This window comes from Camelina sativa, chromosome 18, assembly GCF_030686135.1.
Source record: "Camelina sativa cultivar CO46 ecotype springtype chromosome 18, ASM3068613v1".
Lineage (NCBI taxonomy): Eukaryota > Viridiplantae > Streptophyta > Magnoliopsida > Brassicales > Brassicaceae > Camelina > Camelina sativa.
Window position 1 is genome coordinate 12,153,811 of NC_141897.1, and position 25,914 is coordinate 12,179,724.

General features: G+C 32.7%; 4 protein-coding genes and 2 pseudogenes across 5 annotated transcripts; 4 read left to right on the forward strand and 2 right to left on the reverse strand.

Annotated features, from left to right (window-relative positions):
* Nucleotides 1–3,528: 3,528 nt before the first annotated feature.
* LOC104760875 (U4/U6 small nuclear ribonucleoprotein Prp31 homolog pseudogene) lies at nt 3,529–5,216 on the forward strand (annotated as a pseudogene). Its single transcript, XR_015589364.1, has one exon. The product of XR_015589364.1 is annotated as a U4/U6 small nuclear ribonucleoprotein Prp31 homolog pseudogene (transcript).
* A 2,560-nt stretch (nt 5,217–7,776) lies between these two features.
* Nucleotides 7,777–8,454, reverse strand: LOC147922805 (putative defensin-like protein 80). The gene is made up of 2 exons (XM_087500084.1): nt 8,295–8,454; nt 7,777–8,033 (listed from the first exon to the last, which is right to left on the reverse strand). The coding sequence occupies exons 1-2, from the start codon at nt 8,359–8,361 to the stop codon at nt 7,855–7,857; spliced, it is 246 nt and encodes an 81-aa protein (XP_087356210.1). The 5' UTR covers nt 8,362–8,454; the 3' UTR covers nt 7,777–7,854.
* A 1,964-nt stretch (nt 8,455–10,418) lies between these two features.
* On the forward strand, nt 10,419–11,675 carry LOC109130443 (putative defensin-like protein 83). Its single transcript, XM_019240006.2, has 2 exons — nt 10,419–10,627; nt 11,426–11,675. The coding sequence occupies exons 1-2, from the start codon at nt 10,549–10,551 to the stop codon at nt 11,617–11,619; spliced, it is 273 nt and encodes a 90-aa protein (XP_019095551.1). The 5' UTR covers nt 10,419–10,548; the 3' UTR covers nt 11,620–11,675.
* Nucleotides 11,676–15,270: 3,595 nt separating this feature from the next.
* LOC104760877 (1,4-dihydroxy-2-naphthoyl-CoA thioesterase 2-like) lies at nt 15,271–16,593 on the forward strand. The gene is made up of 2 exons (XM_087498106.1): nt 15,271–15,663; nt 16,289–16,593. The coding sequence occupies exons 1-2, from the start codon at nt 15,349–15,351 to the stop codon at nt 16,445–16,447; spliced, it is 474 nt and encodes a 157-aa protein (XP_087354232.1). The 5' UTR covers nt 15,271–15,348; the 3' UTR covers nt 16,448–16,593.
* Nucleotides 16,594–18,539: 1,946 nt separating this feature from the next.
* On the forward strand, nt 18,540–20,031 carry LOC104763251 (uncharacterized; annotated as a pseudogene).
* Nucleotides 20,032–23,834: 3,803 nt separating this feature from the next.
* Nucleotides 23,835–24,888, reverse strand: LOC109130444 (defensin-like protein 76). The gene is made up of 2 exons (XM_019240007.1): nt 24,822–24,888; nt 23,835–24,025 (listed from the first exon to the last, which is right to left on the reverse strand). The coding sequence occupies exons 1-2, from the start codon at nt 24,886–24,888 to the stop codon at nt 23,835–23,837; spliced, it is 258 nt and encodes an 85-aa protein (XP_019095552.1).
* Between the last annotated feature and the right edge of the window lie 1,026 nt (nt 24,889–25,914).

A 25,914-nucleotide genomic window follows, 5' to 3' on the forward strand; every position in this document is an offset into this window, starting at 1 on the left:
CAACACCCAAAAACGTGGCAGAAGTCAGGAGCTTTCATGGACTAGCAGGATTCTACAGGCGATTTATCCAAGACTTCAGTACTATTGCAGCGCCACTTACAGAAGTTATCAAGAAGGATGTAGGATTCAGATGGGAGGAAGCACAAGAGAAGGTGTTTTCAGCCTTAAAAGAGAAGCTTATCACTGCCCCTATTCTCTTACTTCCTGATTTTATGAAAATTTTTGAGATTGAATGTGATGCCTCCGGAGTGGGTATAGGTGCTGTTTTGATGCAGGATAGGAAGCCAGTAGCTTACTTCAGTGAGAAGCTAGGAGGATCGACGCTAAAATATCCTACATATGACAAGGAGCTGTACGCCTTGGTTCGGGCTCTTCAAACGTGGCAGCATTACCTGTGGCCAAAGGAGTTTGTTATTCATACTAATCATGAGTCCTTGAAGCATCTCAAAGGACAACATAAGCTCAACAAGAGACATGCCAGATGGATGGAGTTCATAGAGACTTTTCCCTACACGGTTAAAAACAAGAAAAGTAAGGATAATGTAGTCGCAGATGCATTATCCAGGAGGTACACTCTCGTTTCTACCTTGTCTTCTAAGCTTGAAGGTTTTGATAAAATAGTAGAACTTTATGAGACTGACATCGATTTTGCTGAGAGCTATGGCAAATGCCATAAGTTTGTTTTTGAAAACTACTATAGGCAGGATGGATATCTATTTTATAAGGATCGATTGTGCATACCAAGAGGATCCATAAGGGAACTGTTGATTAGAGAAGCTTACGGAGGTGGACTAGTTGGACATTTCGGAGTGTCAAAGACTCTACTTGGACTGCAAGAACACTTCTATTGGCCTCAAATGAAGAAAGACGTTGAGAAAGTCTGTTCTAGGTGCCATATCTGCAAAATGGCCAAGGGTAAAGTACAACCCAACGGCTTGTACACTCCTCTCCCTATCCCTTCTCAACCTTGGACTCATATTTCTATGGATTTTGTTCTTGGCTTACCTCGAACCAGAATGGTAGAGATTCGATTTTCGTTGTGGTTGACAGGTTTAGCAAAATGGCTCACTTCATTGCCAGTCACAAGACGATGATGCTGTTATTGTAGCTAACTTGTTTTTCAGGGAAGTAGTACGCCTGCATGGAATACCTCAAGTAATAGTTTCAGACCGAGATACTAAGTTTCTAGGACACTTCTGGAGAACGCTATGGGCTAAACTCGGAACCAAGCTATCATTCTCAACCACATGTCATCCGCAAACAGATGGGCAAACCAAAGTGGTGAACAGGACGCTATCTACACTCCTCAGGACCTTAGTGAAAAGCAATCTCAAGTCATGGGAATAATGTTTACCACACGTAGAGTTCGCATATAATCACGCTAAGCATTCTGCTACTCTATTCTCTCCTTTTGAAATTGTTTATGGTTTTAATCCACAATCACCTCTAGACTTGATTCCTTTACCTTTAAGTGTGAAGTGTAACTTTGATGGCAAAGAAAAGGCTGAACAGGTCAGGAGGATACATGCTAAAGCTAAGGAGAACATAGAGAAAAGAACCAAGCAGTACGAGAAACATGCGAACAAGGGCAGAAAGGAGATCGTTTTCGAAGAAGGAGACTTGGTGTGGATTTATCTACGCAAGGATAAGTTCCCAGAAGAGAGGAAAAGCAAACTTCTACCACGAGCTGATGGTCCATTTGAAGTCATCAAGAAAGGTAAGTATAATATATCTTCAACATTCAATGTTTCTGACTTGCTTCCTTATTATGCAGATCCCGATTTGAGGACAAATCCTTTTGAAGAGGGGGAGGATTATATGATCGTGGCCAACAAGGAGACAGAAGTTGCAGAGAAACCGGAGATCGTGGGAAGGATCACTCGTTCAAGAGCTAAGGAGATGGCCAAGGAAGCTCATGCACTCATAGCTGACGGGTCATTCAATCTACCGAGGATCCAATTCTTCAACATATCCACCCTGAAGACTTCACCCGGTAATGATAACTAGATAACTTAGGTGTGAAGTTTGTACTCTTTTTCCCATAGCTGAGTTTTGTCCCAATGGGTTTTCTCGGTATGGTTTTTAATGAGGCAAATGGATCACTACGTCGAGTTATCTAGAAGTCATTACCAATGGGGATAATGTACAAGTCACCATGACTTCTGTACTAATACAAGTGACTTCTGTACTACTACAGATCACCTAGACGCTTCGTTGTTTTCTTATTTCCTTTACACGCCTTGTTGTTTTATTTTGAACTTCCTATTGTTTGGAGTGTCGAACCCTAGGGTTGATTATAAAACCCAAAAGCGACGCCTCCTTGTTTGGGAGCGAAGAAGTTTTATGTAACAAGTATTGTTGAATATTTCTTCTCTCAATCCGAACTCGTGAATGCGTTCATGATTCCGAGTTTCTAAACACTTTGTGATTAAGAAACTCTTCACTTTATTTTCGAATCCATATAACCATCTAACACTTCTCACCATCGAATCATTGCTTTTCTCTCTCGAACATCACCTGCCGTCACTCGCAATCCACTTGTGCATCATCACCATCAATTCACGTCGCCTCTTACCTGTCATCAGCCTCCATCAGAGTTTCATCCTAGGGAGTTCGTATTACCAATGCTTAACAATGTGTTAGATAGGATTTACAAATATGAAAAAAAAAAAGAGAGTGGTAACTTACTTTCCTAGATGATATGACAAGTTACTTTGATTTGAAACTTGAAAGACATGAATGCTTTACGTAACTGACCGAGATTTACGTGAGCATCGTCATCGTACACTTTGATGTAGAAGCCTGCATGGCTGTATCCCATTTTGCAATAGCAGATGAGACGTATAAAGCAAGATGACAATGTGGGGAGAAAATCTACCAAGCGAAATCTAAATATCGGTACATCAGTGGTGTGGTCCAAGACTCCTCCAGGAACATTAAATGTTTGAAGCCAAAGACAATGTCAAATTTTACCTGTGACCTATGATAGATAAATCGCATAATGATTCCCATTTCTGTCTCTAATCTTTTCAATTCGTCCCCTGCAAAGTAAATAAACAAACTCGTTCTTTCTTATTTAGTATCTTCGTTTTTTACTACCGAAAGCAATCATGATTCCGATCACAAAGAACATCTAAGGCCATTCATTCGATTCGATTGGTTCGCTACTGGCTATGCAACAGCTGGATAACTTGAAGAAATTGTCTTGTCTAAGGTCCGGGAAATCAAAATTAATAATGTACTGTACAAAAGCATCTCTACAAAACATGTTTCAGTGAGACAAAAAAGACATCACTGAAACTTGATAACAACATGAGAATGTGAAACTTGAGATAAAATGTCTCCTTTTATCGAAAAAAAAAAAGTGAAACAAATCGGGTTACGGTCGATTTCAAAATCATAAAACAATATAGACATAATAAATCTTCTTTTACTTGGAAAAAAAAGATTAGGACATAAAAATGGAGAAAAGGAAATAAATATTAATTAATAAAAAGAAATTTCCTTTGGATCGTGGGTCCTAGGTTTTGATAGAAAACCAAACCTAAGGCCGCAGACGGCTAGACCTAAGCATAGACGTGAGAGAGAGATTAAAGAAGCTTTTACAAGGTGCTTTTTGATTAATCCACAAGAGAATCACTAAAGCTTCTTCTGCGTTCCGAGTATATGACAACTCTTGAAGATTGTTTTTACACAGATCTGGACGACTTATCTGATAACGAAACCGAACTAGAAGATGGAAGAGACAAGGAAGAAAATATTGATATGGACATGGCAGAGTTAGAAGAAATCCTTAACTATGATGATCTCGAGAGCGTTTCTAAGCTACAGAAAACTCAGAGATACGCTGATACAATGAAGAAAGTGGAACAGGCGGCTCTCGGAAAGGATTTAGAGATATTCGAAGATGATCTTGAATACAACAAACTAATTGTGGATTGCAATAAGCTCTTGGTTGATATTGAGAATGAGATTGTCATCATCCACAACTTTATCCTCGACAAGTACAAAGTTAAGTTCCAAGAGCTTGAGACGCTGGTACATGACCCAATCGATTATGCCCGTGTTGTGAAAAAAATTGGGAATGAGATAGATTTAACAACCCTTGTTGATCTGGATGACCTTGATCTTCGACCAGCGACTGTTATTGCTCTTTCACTTGCTTCTTTAACCACAAAAGGGAACCCACTGCCAGGTGATGTCCTACGTAAGACGTTAGACGCTTGTGATCGGGTTCTTGATCTTGACTCCGCAAGAAAGAAGGCTCTTGAGTTTGTTGAAACCAAGATGGGACATATCGCACCAAATCTCTCGGCCATTGTCGGGAGTGCTGTTGCAGCCAAGCTCATGGGAACTGCTGGAGGTTTATCATCACTTGCAAAAATGCCTGCCTGTAATGTTCTACTTCTTGGCCACAAGAGGAAGAACCTAGTTGGATTCTCTACTGCAACGTCACAGTCTCGTGTGGGTTGTCTAGAGCAGACAGAAATATTCCAAAGCACGCCTCCTGGACTTCGAAGTCGCGCTAGCAGGCTCTTGGCTTCAAAATCGACTTTGGCGGCTAGAGTTGACGCTACTAGAGGAGATCCATCTGGAACAAAAGGGAAAGCTTTGAAGGAAGTAATCAGCAAGACTATTGGTAAGTGGCAAGAACCTTCTCCTGCAAGGCAACCTAAGCCACTTCTTGTTCCTTATTCTGAGCCTAAAAAGAGAAGGGGTGGTATCCGTCTAAGAAAAAGGAAAGAAAGGTATCAAGTGACAGACATGAGAAAGTTAACCAACAGGGTGGCCTTTGGTACACCCGAAGAGAGCTCTCTTGGTGATGGATACGGTGATGGATATGGAATGCTTGGTCAGGCTAGGAGCAATAGGCTGCGTGTTTCAAGGAAGCTTAAACTTAATGCTAAAAAGCGACCGAACACAGGTGGTGCTACTACCTCTAGTTTGAGGACATCAAGTTTGGCTTTCAGTCTTGTGCAAGGACTAGAGTTGTGCAATCCTCAAGCAATCGGATTAGACAGTGGGATTCAAAGCAGTTACTTTTCAGAGTCAGGAAAACTCAGGAAGATGTAAACTTCCCACACAGAAAGAGACAACTTGAATAGGACATCTCAAACGAACCTCTATTTCTTACAAATTGTTGAGACTATATTTCTAATTTATTTCAAGAATGTTTCATTAATTAGTTTTTACTAATCAAGTTTTCATTGCAACCATCTTTTTGTTTTCTGGCGACCAGAAAATGCTAACAACAATGCTGTTTTGTGATCTTTTTAGTTATCATCATCCTTAATAGCTACAACCAGTTTTGAAAGGAACCAAGATGGATGCTCGATCCAAGGATCATTGCGTACTTTCACTTGCACTTAGTCCAATCATCTAACTAATGAGTCTTGGATGATAGGTTGTAAACATAAAGAGGAGAATTTAAAGAAGAATCATTCGTGATGTTTAAGAAGTTTAAGGTAATTGTGTAGAAATAGGAGGAGAGTTTACATCCATGGAGTTCAACCAATTTTGTGAAATAGATAGGATTCATTAGAACTTACTACAACTTATACGTTGCATCATCTTCTGATGTATTTCAGTTTGCAGGAATCTTAGCCTCTCATCTTAACTCCTACCAAACTTCGCCTTGGATATTTTGGCATCTCTGAAATTTATAAATGTGGTTATCTTTAAAGAAACAATATGTGATGGTTAATCCATTTTAAATTTACAATAGTTATTTCTCTTTTCTTCTTAAATATAAACAAGACATTTGCTTGTGATATAAAAAATAAAACCCCAATTTTTTTTAACTTATTGATAAATCACTAGATTTTAACCCGCGGTACACCGCAGGACAATTTTTTTAAATATAATAACATTTTAATTCTTTTGTTTTCTATATTTAGTTTGTTTTGTTTAATTAAATAATAATTTTGTTTGGATTGTCAATTATTAGAACAATAATAGGGGAAATAAATACATAAATATGTAAATTATAAGCTATTGTCGAATTAAGTCACAATTTTATCAATGATTTAATTGTTTTATAAAATTTTAGTTAAATTACCCTGATTTAATATGTTTATTTTTTTATATTAGTGGTATTGACCAAATAATTAAATGAAGATTTAACCCGTGTTTCAAAACCGAATTAATAATATTTTATATTTATACTAATGTTAATTCAAATCGTCATGTTAATAACATGTCCCACTATATAACAACAAACCGTCATATTAGTGGTTTAACCCGTGTTTCAAAACCGTCATATTAGTGGTTTTGGTTGTGTGTTATGTTTCGTTTGTGAAGTTGATATTTATATATGGAAAATGCATGATGAGCAAGGAGTTTACGATCCGTAGCAATAAAAGAGAGATTTTAGTGTTTTCCTATTTGAGTTGATAACATTATCGCAGAATAATATTCAGTTTCTTAACACGGTATATACTATATTAAATGTTTTTCTTGATGCTAAAGTTAAATATACCCGATTATTGAGTTTTTAAAAGTTGGGTTCTCGTGTTTATGAACTTTATTAACGTTATAATAATTATTGTGATTGTAATCATTTGTTACTCAAACTCGGTTGTGTCATTTAAATTTAAGAGATCATACAGTCTATAAAGATCTACTAAAATAGGTTTGAAGATTTTTATGGGATTAAAAGTTTAATGCGTAGAATTATGTTTTGAAACATCAGAAAGTATAGATGGTGTCAAGCTTATTATGGTAATAAGTGTAAATAAATTTGTTCGATTAATATAGTTCCATTAAATAAGTTTCTAGGAATTGTTATTTTAGGAAAATAGTTAGGGGTTAATATTGTAAATAAAATAAATTAAATAACCAAAACTTCAAGGGCATAACACAAAATGTACTTCAAAAATAATAATATAGATGTTAGAAATATTTTTTTTCGCGATTTTAAGAATAATTTAGTTATTGCTATTTTGACATAATTGTAAGGATTAACTACGCAAATATGGATAATTTTAAGAGTAAAACCCAAAATATAATTCAAAATATATATATATATATATATATATATATATATATATATATATATATATATATATATATTCGGTTGTGTCATTTAAAATTGAAGGGGATTAAAATAGATTTTGAAAATTTTATGAGATTAAAAATTGAATGCGTATAGCTGTTTTTGGAACAATCGACATGTAGATTTTGTCAAGCTTTGTATGACAATAAACGTATCAAATAAGGTCAATTTTATTAGTTTCATTAAATGAGTTTTCAGGAATTGTTGTTTCAGAAAAATAGTTAGAGATTAATGTTATAAATAAAACAAATTAAATAACCAAAACTTCAAGAACATAACACAAAATTTACTTCAAAAATAATAATATAGATGGAAGTTCGGCACCATTGCCCATATATAATCTCCCGTCAATCGAGGTCAGTAGTTGATAATACCATGCTTAAGGCGTAAATTAACTCTCCCAAAGCCACTAGAACGCCACCCACTTGGTGACATTTATTATTTTGAAGTAATTTTTTTTTGTTGATTCGAAATACAAAATTATTTCGTATAATATTACAGAAAAATCTAGTTGTATATAATGTTTCTGATATATTTCGTATATATATATATATATATATTTGTGCAAAATATATAAACTCACACCAAAAAATGTTATATTTTTTAAGCAGTTTCCCATGCTTCCCATGTGAATGCAAAAGTTGTAAATAATAATAAAATTTTGGGGAAAGTCTGTCTACCCAATCCTAGTGATGTCGCAATTTTCTATTGAATATTAGTTGTTTTATACCGAAGCTTAAAGTTTTATTAGAATTTATTCAAAGATATAATAGAGTAATTGAGATTACAAAATATAAAAATTAAGGAGGGAGGATATTTGAGAGTTTAGAGGATTTAGGTTTGCAGCAACACGTTAGTCCTTTACAGTAGCCTCCAGGAAACCCCATGCCAGTGCAAAGTGTGTTGCAGTCTGGTTCAACTCCAGGTGAACATATACCCGGACACTTTGGATCATATATTTCTGATCTTGAGTCTAATCCTGTAAATATTATATCCATAACACAAAAATCAACCATTATATATCATCAATATGCCGCAAACATATTTTAATTACTATTATAAACCTACTAAAATTTATATTGAAGGAAAAAACAAGCATGCACAAAAATGTAATTATTTTGTGTGTGTGTGTGGGGGGGAAGAAATAATATTTCCTAAATTTGATATTCTACTTGTAAATAATTTTAGATTATATCTTGAAAATAAGAAGCACTAATATTATTTTGTATAGTTAACTCACCTGTGACGAAAAATAAGACAATGATAAAAACTCCAGTGAAATTGTATGGAGATCTCCGGAATTCCATTTTAAAAAAATAATAATCTTGGTGAAATGAGAGTGAATGCTTTTTATCAGTTTTTTTGTAGTAATAGTTCTAGAGATTTGAAGCTCTTGATATAGTCAAGTTCAAATCTAAGTCAAGCATGTTTAGGTGGAAAATTAATTAGTATATAATTTGTTTTGGCAATGTAAGAAATAGTAAGATAACTTTGGCTTTTGTACAATAAATTTTTCTGCCTTATAATAAATACAATGTTATAAGAAAGAGTCTTTATTAACCGTTTAGTCAAGTTCAAATCTAAGTCATTCATGTTTAGGTGAAAAAAATAATTAGTATATAATTTTGTTTTGGCAATGTAAGAATAGTAAGATAACTTCGACTTTTTGTACAATAAATTTTTCTACCTTAATATAATAAACAAAATAATAAGACATAGTCTTTATTAACCCTTAAAAAAAAAAGAGTCTTTATACAATGAAAATATTCTCATTATTTTAAAGTGATTCTAATAGAGTAATAGCAATAATTAAACAACTAATTCTTTTCTATTTGCAAAATGGATGGATGACATTTTCATAATTTTGGTGATTCATCTGAGAATTATGTTTATATATATATATATATATATATATATATATATATAAGTAGTATAAATTATGCATGTGTTTTTTAAAATGAATCTTTGATGATACTTGTGACACCCCGGTTTCAGAGACTTGCGTAGAGGTTTAAAAGAATTGATTTAGCCATTTATGTTACCAAAGTGCACTTATCATTTTGGTCAGGGGTCCTGAGGGAACTCTAGAGTTAAGCGTGCTTGAGCTGGAGTAGTCTTATGATGGGTAACCTTCCGCGAAAGTGACTGTCGGAACTGTGCGAGTGAGAACAAAACAGAGGGAAAGATCATCTGGTGATTTGTAGGGACAATAACAAGTTTTAAACCTCCCGGACGTAGCAAACCGACCGTCATATATGGATGGGCTCACAGGCCTAGTGAGAAGACGTGATGCCCATTAAGGAATGTGGGTCTATGGACTGGGATTGGACATGGGATCCACTAAAAAGTGGCGGTATGAGCATTACAAGTGGTTACAGAGCCAAACCCATCTTAGGATGGGTGACTTTCAGAGAAATGACTGTCGGAATTGTGCGAGTGAGGACAAAACACAGGGAAAGATCTTGTGGTGATTTGTAGGGATGGTAACAAGTCTTTAAACCTCCCGAACGTAGCAAACCGACCGTCAGATATAGATAAGCTCACGGACCTAGTGAAAGAACGTGAAACCCGTTAAGAAAAGTGGACCATGGACTGGGATTGTACATAGGGGCCCACTAAAAGATGGCGGTCTGGACATTACAACACTTTAGTTTTAATAATGTTTTTCTTTTAAACATTTTACTTTATTTCCAATTATGTTGGTGAAGTAATATTAATATCTCTACACCACTTTATTTACAAAACTAAAGTATGCATCCAAAACAACCTTGACAATAGGGGATTGGTGTCGATTAATTAACTAAAACCACCTTTGGTGTTAGCGACCAAAACAACCTCGCACAACAGGGAATCCATACCCTCGATCTCACTCTTAGATCGCAACATTTGAGCCATACCGCCTTACTTTCATACATACCACTTTCAAGCTATTAGTACTAAGGAATTCATACCATTTAGTAAAGTAATTTTAGCGTTTGTATAGTTTTATTCTCAAAAGTTTGAATGATTATATTTAAAGTTAAAAATTTATATTTATAGAAATTTTTTTAAATTAAATTCTCGCATGTGCACGGGACAAATTCTAGTATATATATATATATATAGACCCATATACACAATCATTTATAAGTATCTTATCATTTATATTAGAAAAGGTCATAAATCTGTATATGTTAATACGTTTGAATGTTGAAACTTTTCTTTTCAAAAATTCAACAAAACTTTAAAAGCTTAAAATCCTGAAGGAATCCCTCAATTAATTCTTACCATAAAATAAGATTTACAATTATATCATACCTAATAGTTTTTATCTATATATTAACTTGTATTCATTTTTGTATGATATAATAATCTCTTCTACCATTTATTTTGAAGATTGTTCCTCTTTAGTTTTTTTCTTTTTCTTTTCAAAGTGAGAGTAAAGCTTATTCGTTGACAAAAAGAGAAAAAAAAGTAAAGCTTATTCCAACAACGAGCCTCTCCCAACACAAACAATGGCAACAAATAAATTTTCATATCTTTCATTACTTTTGTTGATTGTGTTTACTCCCTCTTTGCTGCCAATTATTTCAGGTAACACATTTATTTACTAAAAGTTTGATGATTTCATATGCAAAATTCATAGGTCTTGACAATATCATGCAGAAAAATTAAGCTTGACACAAAAAAAAAGAAAAATGTAATTACGTTTTCAATATTATGCTTGCATCAAAAAAAAAAAAACTATCAATTCATAAAAAAAAATACAAATTACAATCAAATTATAAGTTTTATTGTAAAAAAAAAGTTGTGGTGTCAATGTTTTGATGTATACTTTGACTGGAAATCTTACTTGTGTACTTTTAAAAATTTGAGTTTTTCCTCAGTAATCATTGATATTGTAATGAACTTGGCAATATTTCTTATGAAAATTGTATTTTTCTGAAAAATTCCCTAAAATGAATTCTCTATTGAAGATTTAAATCTTGGGTCTAAAAAAAATGTCAAACAAAATAAAGTTTTATTTTTGTATATTTATTTTGTTGTGAAAACTATTTCAGATGTCACTTTTGTGGTTTTCAAAATAAAGTATTTGTCTTGTACACACAAAAGTTGTGGTGTCAATGCATGTACTATTTATTTTGATGTGAAAAATATTTCAAATGTCACTTTTGTGTATTTTTTTTGGAGGTAGCAATTTCTGATTTTAAAGGCTGTCTAATGTTCGTTATTTTAATAATAATATTAAGAAGAAGAAGAAAACAAAAATAATAATTAGAAACATATAGTACATGCATTGCTAAGTTAAAAAAAAAAAAAAAAAAGTCATTTCAACAATTAATAGGTTTACACTTAAAATCTTATCAATGTGTATATTTATGCACCAAACAGGACAAATGATACCATGTATATCGGGGATATGTACGGACTCAACACCATGCAATGTAGCTTGCATATCAAAAGGATACAAAGGAGGGGTTTGTGTACGCATGGACTTTAGCTCAACGACTGGTGCTTGCTGCTGCAATCCTAATTTTAAATCTCAAGAATCTTTCAAATCTGATAATGTCCTCATTACTAATTAGCTTATCAGTAGATCTATGTGCTTTTTATTATATGAATAAAAACCTATATTCAAATATGTTTGATGTGGAAATCAAAATCTCTTTTACATCAATAAAGCATGTGCATGATATTCATGTTAAGTACATATATAAATTTATTTACTTCTCATTCTTTGTTCTTTCAATTAGGGGTGGGCATTTAAACCAAACTGAATCAAACCAAACTGAACCAACATAATTCAAACCGACCCAATTCTACTTTCCAACCATTCATTTATGTTATCTCTCGACCCAAACGGTTTGGTTCGGTAACCTAATGTGTTTAGTAAATTAGTTAATTAATAATATAATAAAATTGTATATATGTGATCTTATCTGTTGTTAGTTTCATTTGGTTTCTATTTTACTATGTTTGAACTTTTCTAATAAAATTAACTAAATATAAATATAGATTTAATTGTATTTAATATTAGGTATTAAAATGAACTAATTCTATCTTTTTTAATTTATCTGATTAATTAGGAAAATTAAATAAACCGGTTCAACATGAATACATGAAGATTTAAGTAGAATATATAGCACACAAAATTCTTTTTTTCTTAAAGCTTTATGAAAATATATAGATGTTACATTCATTTATTAATATGAAAATATATGAAATTTAATTATTTAAAGAAAAGATAGTTTTGTCCCAAAAAAAAAGAAGACAAAATCATGTTTTTAAAAGCATCTTTTTCTGAGTCCTTTTTTTTAGAAAGTAACTAAATTTCATAAATTAAAGAAAAGGTTTTAAAAGTTATATTGATATATGTATATATAGCTATAGATATATACATATATATATTAGTTATGTCAAATGTGAAAGAAATGTTGAAAGTTTTAATTAAAAAGACTACGATTTATTTATATATATATATATATATCAAACTGTCATATAATAATAATATAAGAACATTCTCAAACACTAGCGTCACACTTCCCATTGTTTGTATATAATGGTGACAAAAAAAATTTCATCTTGTTTGCCATTTTCGTTAATGGTGTTTCCTCTCATTCTTCTGCCAATGATTTCAGGTTACTTAGTTATTTATAATTAAATCATTTTAAAATCATCATTCAACATATCACTGTGATTTTCTATGTTGAAGTTTCTGAAGACATTTTGGATGTTAATTTTACGTTTTAGGTCAAACTATCTAGATACCAAAAAGCAATGTGTTTGTGTTTGTAGTTGTAGTTGTAAATTATCTCCTTCCGAAAAAAAAGTAGGCGTATTATTTCTTTTTTTGTAAGAAAAAGGTAGGCGTATTATATTTACATGTTTAAATATTGTGTTCACATTTTAAGAAAAATACAAATTTTTCCAACAAAGTTTCCATTATAAGATTAGTATTTTAATTAGTTGTTAAATAATGTTATTATATGTTCATTAAAATTTATTAAGTATTTTCAATTAGATGACATATTCAATATATGCTACAAATTATAAGTTTTTGGATATTTTAATAACTATCCACTAAAAGACAATGTCAGTTGGAAAAAATATATTTAATTTTCGTGTAGATTTTATTTTATTTGTTGGGTCTAGAGGCATGGCTACGGTTACGGTTTATTAACCACCGGTTACAGTTAGAAATTTTGTCTAAGCTTAACTGTAACCATTTAAACGGTTACGGTTAAACACGGTTCCGGTTAAAATGGTTATGGTTATGTACGGTTATGGTTATTTGATAATATGATACAGTTGATATTATTTGATGATATGATATGATTGATATTATTTATTTTGATTAATATGTTATTTTAGTGTACTCATATTTCTATATATCATATAATCCAATTAAATAAATAATAATTAGTATTTTTTATTATTTTTTAAACATAGTTACGTTTAAAAAAAATTACAGTTTAACTATGCGGTCAACCAATAATTTTGATACGGTTACGGTTAATTAACGGTTATAATTAAAATAATTTAACCATATATTTTCAATTAACATTTATGGCTTTTATTCGATTATGGTTTAGATACGGTCCGAAATACGATTATTTAATTTTGGTCATGCTTAGGTCTAGACATTTATAATTTATTTTATATAAAATCGTAAAACCAAGAAAACCAAAATTCTCTCGTGGATCTATCATTTTTGTCGTATTTTTTTGTGAATTTTTTTTGGGCGTGTGTTTACTATTTTTATAGAATTTTGACAGTATTTGTGTATTAAACTAAACAGGACAAATGATACCTTGTCTACCGGGGGAATGTACAAACACAAAGACGTGCGATGCAGCTTGCAAATCGAAAGGATACAAAGGAGGGGCTTGTGTACGTATGGACGTTGGCTCAAAGACTGCTGCTTGTTGCTGCAAAGTTAGATTTCAATCTCATGATTCTTCCCATACCAATGTCTTCATTACTAATTAATCCCTAATTTTATATGTGTAATTTTTATTATATATATAAATAAAAATATTATTCAAATATCTTTTATATGTTTCGGCATGGGTTCTATATAGAGTAATTTAGTATGCAACTCAATTTTCCCATTGATATATTCAAATAACATATTCTACTAACCACTCAACTAACAGTTAGAATAATTTGTTGATAGAATTAACCTTGAATTGACCGATGTATCCCCAACATGTAAGTTAATACAATAATACATATGTGTACTTTACATACATTAGAAAAATAAGAAAATATGAATTCTAATATTAAAATAAAAATTGTTTGTGTAAGCCTTTTTATCCAATGATTGACTAAAAATTATTAATCAATGGTTCTATTCTAAGAGATCTAGGATTCGAGTTCGAATTCCAGATAATGCAATTATGCAGATTAATGGAAGTAAATTTACGTGAGATTTCGAGTAATGTGCAGGTAGAGACTTTCGCCATGATTTCACATACACAATGAAGAGTCGTCCATCATGGATCATTCAATATGTCAAACATGAACATAGAGAAGGAAGCATTTTAGGTAGTGAATTTAAGATGATCCAAATAAATTGTTCATGGTACAATCGTCTATGTAACATTTCTTATAATTTGTAATAAATAATAAATCTCGATGAAAGAAAAAAAAGTAAAAATTAAACATTATTGTTTGTTAGCTTTGAACATTATGTATATCACCATGTGAAATTAAACATTATGTATATCACCATGTGAGCTTTACATCCTTCTGAAGTCAAGTTTCTTTTAATTATTTAGAAAAAGAAACGCTAGATATTATTTTTGCTACCATATAGTGTTTTTGCAGAAGACTTAAAAAAGTCAAAAGAAGATTTATTGATAAATGATTTAAAAATCAATTTTAAGTGGTTTAGATTCTTCAAAAATTAAAATTTCCATAGAGTATATGTGTGTTGATCATATATGGTTTATATCTTGAATTTTTTGTTTCTTATTGCAAGTCAAGTCATATCAAATTAAATTAATATACCAAGATTTTCAAAGTTTATTAGTGTTGGATAAGATCCATATTTTAGTAAATGAGGGGAGATTCCAATGAATAACTCAAAAAAAAATTAAAATTTCTTAATTGATTGACAAATATCAAATTATACTTAAATTCAAATTAACAAAATAGTAAGCCTTTTGTCAATAAGCCCAGTAGTAAGCCCAATAATAAGTTCTTAAAATAGCAAATAAACAACAACAAAAAAATCAGACGACGCCGAACCTCCAAAAAGAAAAAAGAAAGAAAAAAGCTTTGATCGATCATTAAAAGTTAAAACCTAAGAAATGGATCCAAATTCGCCGGAATATATCATTGATCAGCCGCTTAAAATCTTAGGATTTGTATATGAAGAGCTCTCAGCCACCAGAGTCTCCGGCCACCTCACCGTAACTGACAAATGTTGCCAGCCGTTCAAAGTCTTGCACGGCGGCGTATCAGCTCTGATCGCCGAGGGACTCGCCAGTCTCGGCGCCGGAATCGCATCTGGTTATAAACGTGTTGCCGGTATCCATCTCTCCATTCACCACCTCCGACCTGCTGTTCTCGGTGATTTGGTTTTCGCCGAATCTTATCCGGTCAACGTTGGCAAAAATATTCAGGTAACCTATACATATACTGATCACACGTATATACATACATTGTGTATATTTATTTATATTATAAAAAAATTGGCAGTTATGATAATGTAATTTTGCAATTTCACAATAAGAGAATTTTCTTTGATAAATAAAAAAAATTAAGTACCTAAAGAGAGATAAGTTGTTTGTTCATCCATAAAGTCAATATATATTTTTCATTAAACAATTTAATTTTAAAATTTGAAATCTGTTTTTGATGAAATGGTAGAAACATTAAGAAAATTAAAGATTAATATTATGAGCCTAAACTCGGTAAAATCTTAGTTTTTTCACCAAAAATGAAAAAAAAAAAAAACTTAATATTAGTGAAATGACATAACTAAAGAGTTTGAGTTGTAAACTATTCCGGCCCGAAAACTGACAAGCAGGTGTACCAAGATGTCGGGTTACTTTTATTTTTTTTAGCATGCACTTGACTCAACCAACGCAAATATTTGTTTTTATTTCATATATTGAATATACAACCTAATATAATATAACACGAGATTGGTGTGTATATTAATTACTATACGAATATAATCAAACAAGTATTCAAATTAACGAGAAGCTTATAATATAGAATGAAATAATTTGTATGTAACTGTAGGTATGGGAGGTCCGGTTATGGAAAACCAAGAAGACCAAGAAATCGGAAGAGAAAATAATGGTATCAACATCCCGGGTTACTCTCTTTTGCGGTTTACCTATACCAGACCATGTTAAAGATGCTCCAGACCAGTTGAAGAAGTTTGTATCCAAGTTGTAATTCAATTATTCAAGTTTTATTAAATAAATTGATGTATCAGACATGACTATAAGATTATTTTTAAAAACTGATACGTTATTATGTGTTTGATTTTGTATATGATTTTGATAACGTACTTTTAGTAATAATAAACTATCTTGTTGAAAGGTCCAAATCGTATAGGTATGGGGTCATATAACTAATATTTCTGTTACTATGGAAACAACTTTCTAAAAATCAAAACATGAGATTCCCTTTTTCTATCGAAGGCTATTCAAGAATATAATGGGGCTGAATTGTATAGCACTTTTTAAATATGCATTTTGACTAAACTTAACATTTTGGACTTAATTAGAGGTAGTTAAACTTAAACACTATCTTTGTAAGGAAAGCCTAATTCCATTGATAGAGATTTTTACACTATATATAGTCATTTACGTTTTGGTTTTGTACAATCATAATTACACATATATCCTCTGTTTTACTTCTCTTCTATATACGCCCCTTCAAGAAAGAAGTTTCTTGACTCCAATCTTGAAATTCAAGTCCAGAAACGGTGGTGGTGGAAGCAGTTTGGTGAGAGCATCAGCAATCTGGTCATCCCCTGAAATATGAGCCACCTAGAGTGTCCCAGATTGAATGTTTTCCCGAACAAAATGGTAGTCGATGGCAACATGTTTCATCTTCGAATGAAAAACCGGGTTGGCGCAAAGATATGTTGCTCCAATGTTGTCGCAATATATTACCGGCGCCATTGGTATTTCAATACCTAATTCCGTCAATAGCGAGCAAATCCACTTGAGTTCTGATGTCGTGTTGGCAATGGCCCTATATTCCGCCTCTATGGAAGAGCGGGAGACACTTCGCTGTTTCTTGGAGGACCATGACACAAGACTACCACCAAAGTAGAGGAGGTAAGCGTTCATGGAAACATAATTGGCCTTGTCACGTCCCCAATCCGCATTAGAGAAAGCATGTATTGTGAGAGGAGCATCACGACGCAGGAAAATACCATGAGACCATGTTCCAGCAAGATAACGTAGTACTCTTTTCACGGCTTGCCAATGCGCATTTGTAGGTCGATGCATAAACTGTGAAAGCCGATTCATAGGAAATGCAATATCAGGTCTTGTAAAAGCCAGATACTGCAAGCTTCCCACAACCATGCAGTATTCTTTTGCATCTGCAAGAGGTGTACCAGAAAGAACCGTGATCTGAGAGGACGACGACATTGGCGTGGGAACACGTTTGGCATCTTGCATCTTTGTTTTGACCAGAAGATCCGTAATATACTTCCGTTGCATCAAATGGAGACCAGAGGACGTGCGTGTTGCTTCAATTCCCAGAAAATAGCTCAAAGGACCAAGGTATTTGAGAGAAAAACGATGAGCAAGAGAGGAATTAAAAGCACTAACCAGCGAAGTAGGGCCCGTGATTATGATATCGTCTACGTACACCAAAACATAAACATGAGAGGGGGCATGTTTATAGACGAACAAGCTATTATCCCTAACCGACGTCTTGTAACCAGATTGAAGCAAGAAGTGACGCAATTCTTGATACCAAGCACGTGGTGCCTGTTTCAACCCATGGAGAGCCTTCCGTAATCTGCAGACATGATGAGGACGATCACGATCAACAAAACCGGAAGGCTGTGAGACATAAACCTCATCATGTAGAGTGCCTTGTAGGAAGGAATTATTGATATCAACTTGATGAATCACCCAATTTTTCTTCACAGCAATCTCCACAACAAGGCTAATTGTAGTTGATTTAATCACCGGACTAAAAGTTTATGAGTAGTCAATCCCATATTCATGTTTAAACCCTCGTGCAACGAGACGCGCTTTGTACATAGCAATAGATCCATCCGCATGATATTTAAGAGTGAAGATCCACTTACAGGTTATAACATTCCGATTAGAAGCTGGAGGTGTGAGATCCAAAGAGTGTTCTCGGAGTTGGGCATTAATTTCCTCAACCATTGCAGCTCGCCAATTCGGATCACGAGTGCTTCCGCCACCATAGTTGGAATCGATGGGGATGATGTAGCAACCAGACTAAACTTGGTGTTAGGCCTATGAATATTATTCTTTGACCGTGTCTGCATAGAATGGTGTGGTTGTGGTACAGGCGGTCCTATGGTTGGATTTCTATGTTCATCTTCATCCGCCAGCCCCTACCACCTTCCAAGGATATATAAACTGGATAAAATCCCCCACCACCGGCAGGAAACTCAACTTGATATGTAATATTCTATTCCAGGCACTGCTCTACAACATCTGGTCACAACGCAATGCACGACTCCACTTTTCATCCTACTGGTCCGTAGACAGGCTAAAGAAGGACGTTCAACTACTATTAAGGCAACGCCTCATAGGTTTGGATAATGCTGAAAGAGCAACGAACTCGACAACACTAGCTCAACAAACGTATCTTCACCACTGGTTCTCACACTTTCAAGCTCCTTAGCAATAAACTTCTCTTATAATTGCTGATTATCTTGGATCATGTTTGGATCATGCTTGTTTTCATTCTCACTCCTTGGCTCCAAAAAACACTAGTTCTCTTGTATGTGTTATTATTATAAATATAAAACGGTATCGCGAAAAAAAAAAAAAAAAAAAAAAAAAGGTGAAAGACAATATAAGTTTAAATTATCAGTAGTTGCATATGCTGGAGCTTTAGCTAGAAACAGACTGAGCCTAATTGGTCGTCCTCTTAACCCCATTATCCAAGACCTTCGGCGTGTCATATCGTCCTTACCTGCTCAATGGGGTCTATCTGATAGGGTTCATGGACGTGTTTTGGATGACTGTTATATCCAGCTCCGGTTCAGATCAGAGGTTGATTTAGTTGAAGTTCTCTGAAGGTGCCCTTGGGTGGTTGATAACTGGGTAGTTGCTCTTCAAAGGTGGGAAGACTTTCCTGGAGAGGATTTCCTTACCTATATTGACCTTTGGGTTCAAGTTAGAGGTATTCCCTTGCCTTATGTTTCTGAGACAACTGTTAGGTTCATCGCTAATACTCTTGATGAGGTTGTTACTCAGGATTTTAATGAGGAGACTACTATCCAGATTGCTTTTCGCAGGGTTAAGATAAGAATTGACATAACAAACCGCCTTCGGTTTTTTAGAAAAGTAAGATTTGAATCAGGGGAAAGAGCCATGATCGGATTTGAGGATGAAAAACTCAAAAAGGTTTGCACTAACTGTTGTCGCTTCAATCATGACTCTGATCACTGCCCGTATCTGGCTCCCCCGGCTTTTAATGATGATTTCCTAGACGTTCCACTGGCTCCTGGTTGGGAAGAAGAAGAGTTCTCCATTCATAACGACTATCAGGCAGAAAATCATTCAGATCAGAGTTTGGCGATTTCCTCCTACTCCCCTATCTCACAGCCGCCGAGACCTTCTGCTTCTGGACCCAATCTGGAGGAGTTCTTAGCTGTTAATCCTCTCCAAAATTTCCCTTCACCAAGCTTAGCCTCCATCAAGGTTTCACCAGTTTCACTTTTACCTAAAGGAAGGACATCAAAAGGAAAATATGAAATTGGTGAGAGCTCTAAACGCAAGAAAGGGAAACAAATTCAAGTGGAGCCTTAAAGGAACACTCGTCACTGCAGAAAGGACCCAGGAGTGAGGTTCTATCCAGTGGATCATGAACCTCCATGAATATCTAATAACAAAGCTTGACTCTCAGAGAATTATCTGTCTCTCATCTCTGAGAGTTTACTTTTTGGTTTAAGTTTTTAGGTTGCTTAAAAATCTTATCGTTTCTTTAGATTAACAGTTGATGCTTGCTACACTTGGTGGTGTCTTGGTGCTGGGCCTGCTGGCTATTTTGTTGAAGATTCAAGGTCGTGGAAGAAATTCAAGAAGAACTTGGTGAAATCCTTTTGATGATGATGTGGTGATAAGTAAGTCTCTGACATTCCTCATGCTTATGATGTATGCTGTAAGACTAGCGACAATGATCTCATTGCAAGGTTGGTCTTACTGAGAGAGTGATGAAGACAGGCTTACTTCGCTATCATCTACCTAATCTTAGTGGCTATGCTGTAATGTAATGTTGTTATGTTATCAAGCTTGTTGTAATAACTTGCCTTTCCAACATGGTTTCTCCGTTTGATGGATGTAGCTGTTTAATATCAAATATAAAAGGAACTTTTTGGTTAAAAAAAAAAAAAAAAATCTTTTACAGTTTAACCTATATATCTATATATAATCAATTTCGTTAAAATAATAAAATTAATTTCAAACTTAAGAAGACGACAAAGTAGTCTTCATATGTTTATGAAAGTGTCTAAATCCATAAGCATATCAGACAATGCCTCCACCTAAATAGTGGCTTTTTCCAAATTTTCTTTAAAATATATTATATAATAATGCAACATACTGATTTAATATTTTTATATATATAAGACTTATGAATTACTAGATAGATAATACAATCAGATCACGCTCAAAAATTATTGGGCCATGTGCTATATTGAAAATTTTAAAAGTTATAACCTAGATTATTTGAAATAAGACCCTCAAATGCAAAATACAAAGAAAAAAAAGGAGAATCTATGTCAAAAGTCCCTATAAATTTTTTACAAATCTCTTATCTTTCTCTATACTCCATACCCCTTTCTCATTTAGTAAAATTTGTTGAGACTAAAATACCTTTCTTTTCTTTTTCAATTTTTTATTTTATTTTTATTTTTATTTTTAAAACAAAAATAAAAACAAAAAACAAAAAAAAAATCATTCCCGATCTCTTCTCTTCCTTAGTCGCCGTCGTTCTTCGCCGAAGCTCTCCATTGCCGCCGATATTTTATCGGAACTTTTCATTGCCACCGTTTTTCAACTTTTTCGAGTTGTATCAAGCTTTCCTTCAAAATACAAGTGCGTTCTTCAACATAAAAATAAAATTTTTGATGAATAGGGCTAGGTTTTGAATTTGGAAATTTAGTTTAGATTTTGCTTGAGATGTTTAGCAAATTGGGTGTTTTACCATGGGTTATGGGTCGATTGAGCTATTTAGTTGATAAGAAATAAATTTTACTGTTGAATCGTTGTGAATTGTAGAGATTAGAACCTCAAACCATTCAATTTTCAGCTATCTCGACTGGGTAAAATTGATAAAACTGGTAATATTAGTAAATGTAGAATAACTAGTAAAACTGGTAATACTGATTAATGTTTTACAACCAGTAAAACTAGTAGTATTATTAATTGAGTTTTTTTAGAATTTTTTGGCAGAATACAGTGGGAGAGAACGTCAATATACATTTTAAGTGTGAATGTCACATATATAGTATAATGCTCAAAACATATGTGACGAATATAACTTTGTTGATGTTAAAAGCAAAGATTTACAAGAAACTTAAGTTTGTTGAAAGTCACAGTTGAGCAACATTCAAAGGATGATGAAATTGCATCTAACACCCTTGTTTGATTCATGTTTGATCTTTTAGTTTGTACTACTATTTTCTTGGTTATGTCACAACTATCATAAAACTTATTTTTAAAATCTAGTAATGTTTGATTTTCCTTTCCCTTGGTGTGTATATTTGCTCTGTCATAACAGAGTAAAACAACTATAACAAAAATAAAAATGATAAAACTGGTAAAACTGATAAAACTGAATTGAACATCCATAAAATGATTTTAAAGATAATATAATAATATGTGTACAAGTTAACGTCAAAAGTAATGTTTAAATGTTTACTAAGAACGAAAGTTTTTAAAATATATGAATTTTGGGTTGTTATGTAAGAAGTAACTATGTGTGAACACTAAATGTGAACACTAAGTGTGAACACATATATTATACACGTTACAATTTCTCAGATTTTTTTTAACTTTTTTTTTCAGCTGCACGTGTGGTTTTATTTTTTGTATCTGCAACAAACGGTTAATTACAAATAAAATACGACTAGTTTTATCTAGTTTTATCAGCATTACAAAAACATACTAGTTGTACCTATATATACTAGTATTACTTAACACCCAAAAATTCAATTCTGAATAAGAACAAAAAAATCATGAATCTCTTCGTAACCAAAACGAATGAGTTTTAGTTCTACTTGTTCAACCAAATCCAACTACTTATCATTGAGTCGATGGAGTCACTCACGGTTGGCTTGTACTTCTTCACGATTTGGTTTATCGCCGCCGTCACTCCGGATTTTCTTCTTATTGTTGAGTCGCTCATCACCGCCATTTCTTCTTCCCGAAATTGGTTACAGAGATCACTCGCCGTTGAGTTGTTCATCGTCGTTGAGTCGTTCATCACCACCGTTTCTTCTTCCCGAAATTGGTTACAGAGATTGCTCGTCGTTGATTTGTTCATCGTCGTTGAGTCGTTAATCACCACCGTTTCTTCTTCCTGAATTGGTTATAGAGATCACTCGCAGTTGAGTTGTTCATCGTCGTTGAGTCTGTCATCGCCGCCGTTGTTTTTACATATCGTTGTTGAGTTGTTCATCGTCGTTGAGTCATTCGGTGTGAATGCTGCTGAAACCATTTTATCTTACTATTTTTATCTAGTTTTACTAATATTTCAAGATCACACTAGTTTTAATTAGTTATACTAGTTTTACTTAGTTATACTAGTTATATCCAAAAATTCAAATACGAACATAAACCCAGAATTCACCAATTATAATTCCAAAACTTGTATTTTAGACCCATCTACCTTATTAATTGAACACCATAGCAAAATACCTATTTTCTCAAGTTTCACAAAATCAATTTTGAGATTGCAGTTTTAATTTCAAAAATTTCTCAGATTTTAGGGATTGGATCGAGTTCTGAAAGAGAAGAATGGAGCCATCGTTTCTTCTTTCTAGGTTGGTTCCAAAGATCGCTCGTTTTCGCCGTCGTTGTTCATTGCCGCTACCGTTGAAATCGAAGAAAGCGAAAAGAGTTTGAGAAAAGGAAGAAGACGATGAAATTAAAAAATTTATCTAGTTTAATTTTATATTTTTTTCTTTTAAGTATATTTTTATATATATATTGGATTAAATCCAATAGAACTTGGGTGGGTGGATTAAACCCAGGTTTTCAACGTAATTGTTTTGTTTTTTTAGGGTATCATAGTAAAATACCAGTTTCTGGAATTAAAAATAATTGAAAAAGAAAATAGTTTTAAAGAAGAGAGTTTTGAGATTGTGAGAAATTTTTTAGGGACTTTTAACATTTTGACTCGAAAAAAAAGTAACTAAAAAGTGGAATTGGGACTATGCATTTGCAAAAATGCAATGTCGTTTCCATATACAATTATCACAGTCTACACGCATCTAGCGTATTTGTAAAACCGAAAGGTAAAATATAAGATGTTTCTTCACATAATGTAAAATTTTATTAATACCATAACATTAAAAAATTCTTAGAAAGAAGAAAGTCAAGATAGATGTTTAGTTTTCTGATGAAGACATTTTTTTGTAGAGTTCCTTATTTTTTAGACAACAACATCCAGTGTGGAGTCTAAATGTTCCACAATACCATCCATTTTCAAACCCTTTGCTTAAGCAAATCTCATCACATACGCTTGTACACGTTGACCGAAAACAAACAGCATCATGAACGTCAATAGCGTTTATATTACCTGTAAAAGATATCATGAAAATCTAGTATGGTTGATGAAAATAGAAGTTTTACAAGAAAGTATTTTTAATTAATGTATGATCATAATATGTTACACAAACCACTCTCGTAGTATGTCCGTTCTTTTTGATTACTTAGTCTTAATTTGTAAACTCTAGTTAAAGTTATAGTTGAAAATTTGTTAGAAATACCTATTTTGGAATATTCCTTTTTAAAAATATTCTTTTTTTTTAACATTTTTATTTTTACCATTTTTTACACAATTACAATATGTTTAATTAATTTTTAGAATTTTTTTTGTTACGTTTAACTTCTCTATTTTATATTTAGTATATAGTTTTGAGGGGTTAAAGTTTAGTATTAAGAGTTTAGGGTTTAGAATTTAGCTGTTTTAATTTATACGTAGAAAAAGTATATTTGAAAATAAACAACATAACAAATATTTTTAAAAATTGACATAGCAAAAACAGTATTTTTGAAAATCTCTCTAGTTAGTTCTCTATCACGGAATTGTCTAGACTAATTAATAGCTCATTCATGTTTATATTTAGATAGCTTTACGTCAAGCATGATTAAACACTAAAAATTCACAAAAACCAGCAAGGTGGTGTATTTTTCTGATTGTGTACAATCATATATATTTATTTAATTAATACAATCATATATATTTATTTAATTAAAAGGTATTATTTTAGTTTTAATTAGATCCCGAAAATATATAATATCCCAATAAATTAAAAATTATATATATATATAATGGAACTCAAATCAGTTTCTTGGGGTTGTAAGTGAGTTACCTGCCATCGCAATTAAGAGAACAATTGCTATGGCAATGAAAATATGTAAATGTTTCTTGTCCTGCATTGTTTTGAGGTGTCACTAGATATTGCTAGAAGTATTTTTTTTTTCTCTTTGTTTAGATGTATCTATGAAGATAAAATTGCTCTTATATATAGGGTATGATTTTTTTACAAATCAAATGAATAAATAAGAGCTAGATTTTATTCTATTCTTTGGTAATGTTAATCTTTAGCTTTATATCCCACTTAGGGATTATTGAATTCTACTTCAAAACAAAAAAAATTAATGAATGCAGAAAAATCATAGAAAGTAAATAAATGAAAGATTTTAAAGGACTAGAGAATTTTGTATAATCTTGTTGATTAGTTTTTTATGTAATCTTGTAAGGTATTCTAAACCATCTCTCTATTTTATCACTTGTTAAAAAAAAATTCTTTTTATTTTGATGATATTTTTGATAGAGTTTTCTAACAATTCTACCACATTCTAAAACTAAACTCATCATCTTTATCACATTTGCTAACTCTTTTTCAGAAATACCATAAGCATAACAAATAAATACTAAAATAACTTTCCTCATATCCTTCCTCAAAACAAAAATAATTTTTTTTTTCAATTTGTTTTACTGTCCTGTCTTTTCAATTTTCTCATTTCTTTCTTCTTTCATTAAATATTTCCACACATTTTTAATTTTTACGGACACTTATCTTATTCTTTTTGTTTTCTCATCTCTTTCCTCTTTTTCCATTAATTATCTCTACATCTCTCCAAATCCACAAAATATAAACACAAAAAAAACCTTTGTTGTTTATAATTTTTCTAACTTTTCTTTCCAAAAATACCATCTCTGATTTTTTTTTTTGCTCTTCGTCAACTCTTTCAGAATCTCACCTCTGTTTTCTTTCCCATGACATTCACTGACGCCACCGTCGGGGCTATTGATTTGGTGGAATAATTAAACAAACCAGAGTGTCCACCATTAATCTTGTGGTGGACAAATTATTTTACGAAAACAATCATTTATTTACTCGATAGAGTAATTTACACTTGTCTAAAATCTCTACTTGTCCACTATTAGTCATGTCATGT

Bases quoted from the DNA above. Each gene is read 5' to 3' on its own strand.
- LOC147922805 (XM_087500084.1), bottom strand. From the start codon at position 8,361: ATGGAATTCCGGAGATCTCCATACAATTTCACTGGAGTTTTTATCATT. The intron at 8,034-8,294 runs GTGAGTTAACTA...TAATATTTACAG, and splicing joins TGTCTTATTTTTCGTCACAG to GATTAGACTCAAGATCAGAA.
- LOC109130443 (XM_019240006.2), top strand. From the start codon at position 10,549: ATGGCAACAAATAAATTTTCATATCTTTCATTACTTTTGTTGATTGTG. The intron at 10,628-11,425 runs GTAACACATTTA...TGCACCAAACAG, and splicing joins TTTGCTGCCAATTATTTCAG to GACAAATGATACCATGTATA.
- LOC104760877 (XM_087498106.1), top strand. From the start codon at position 15,349: ATGGATCCAAATTCGCCGGAATATATCATTGATCAGCCGCTTAAAATC. The intron at 15,664-16,288 runs GTAACCTATACA...ATGTAACTGTAG, and splicing joins ACGTTGGCAAAAATATTCAG to GTATGGGAGGTCCGGTTATG.
- LOC109130444 (XM_019240007.1), bottom strand. From the start codon at position 24,888: ATGCAGGACAAGAAACATTTACATATTTTCATTGCCATAGCAATTGTT. The intron at 24,026-24,821 runs GTAACTCACTTA...TATCTTTTACAG, and splicing joins TCTCTTAATTGCGATGGCAG to GTAATATAAACGCTATTGAC.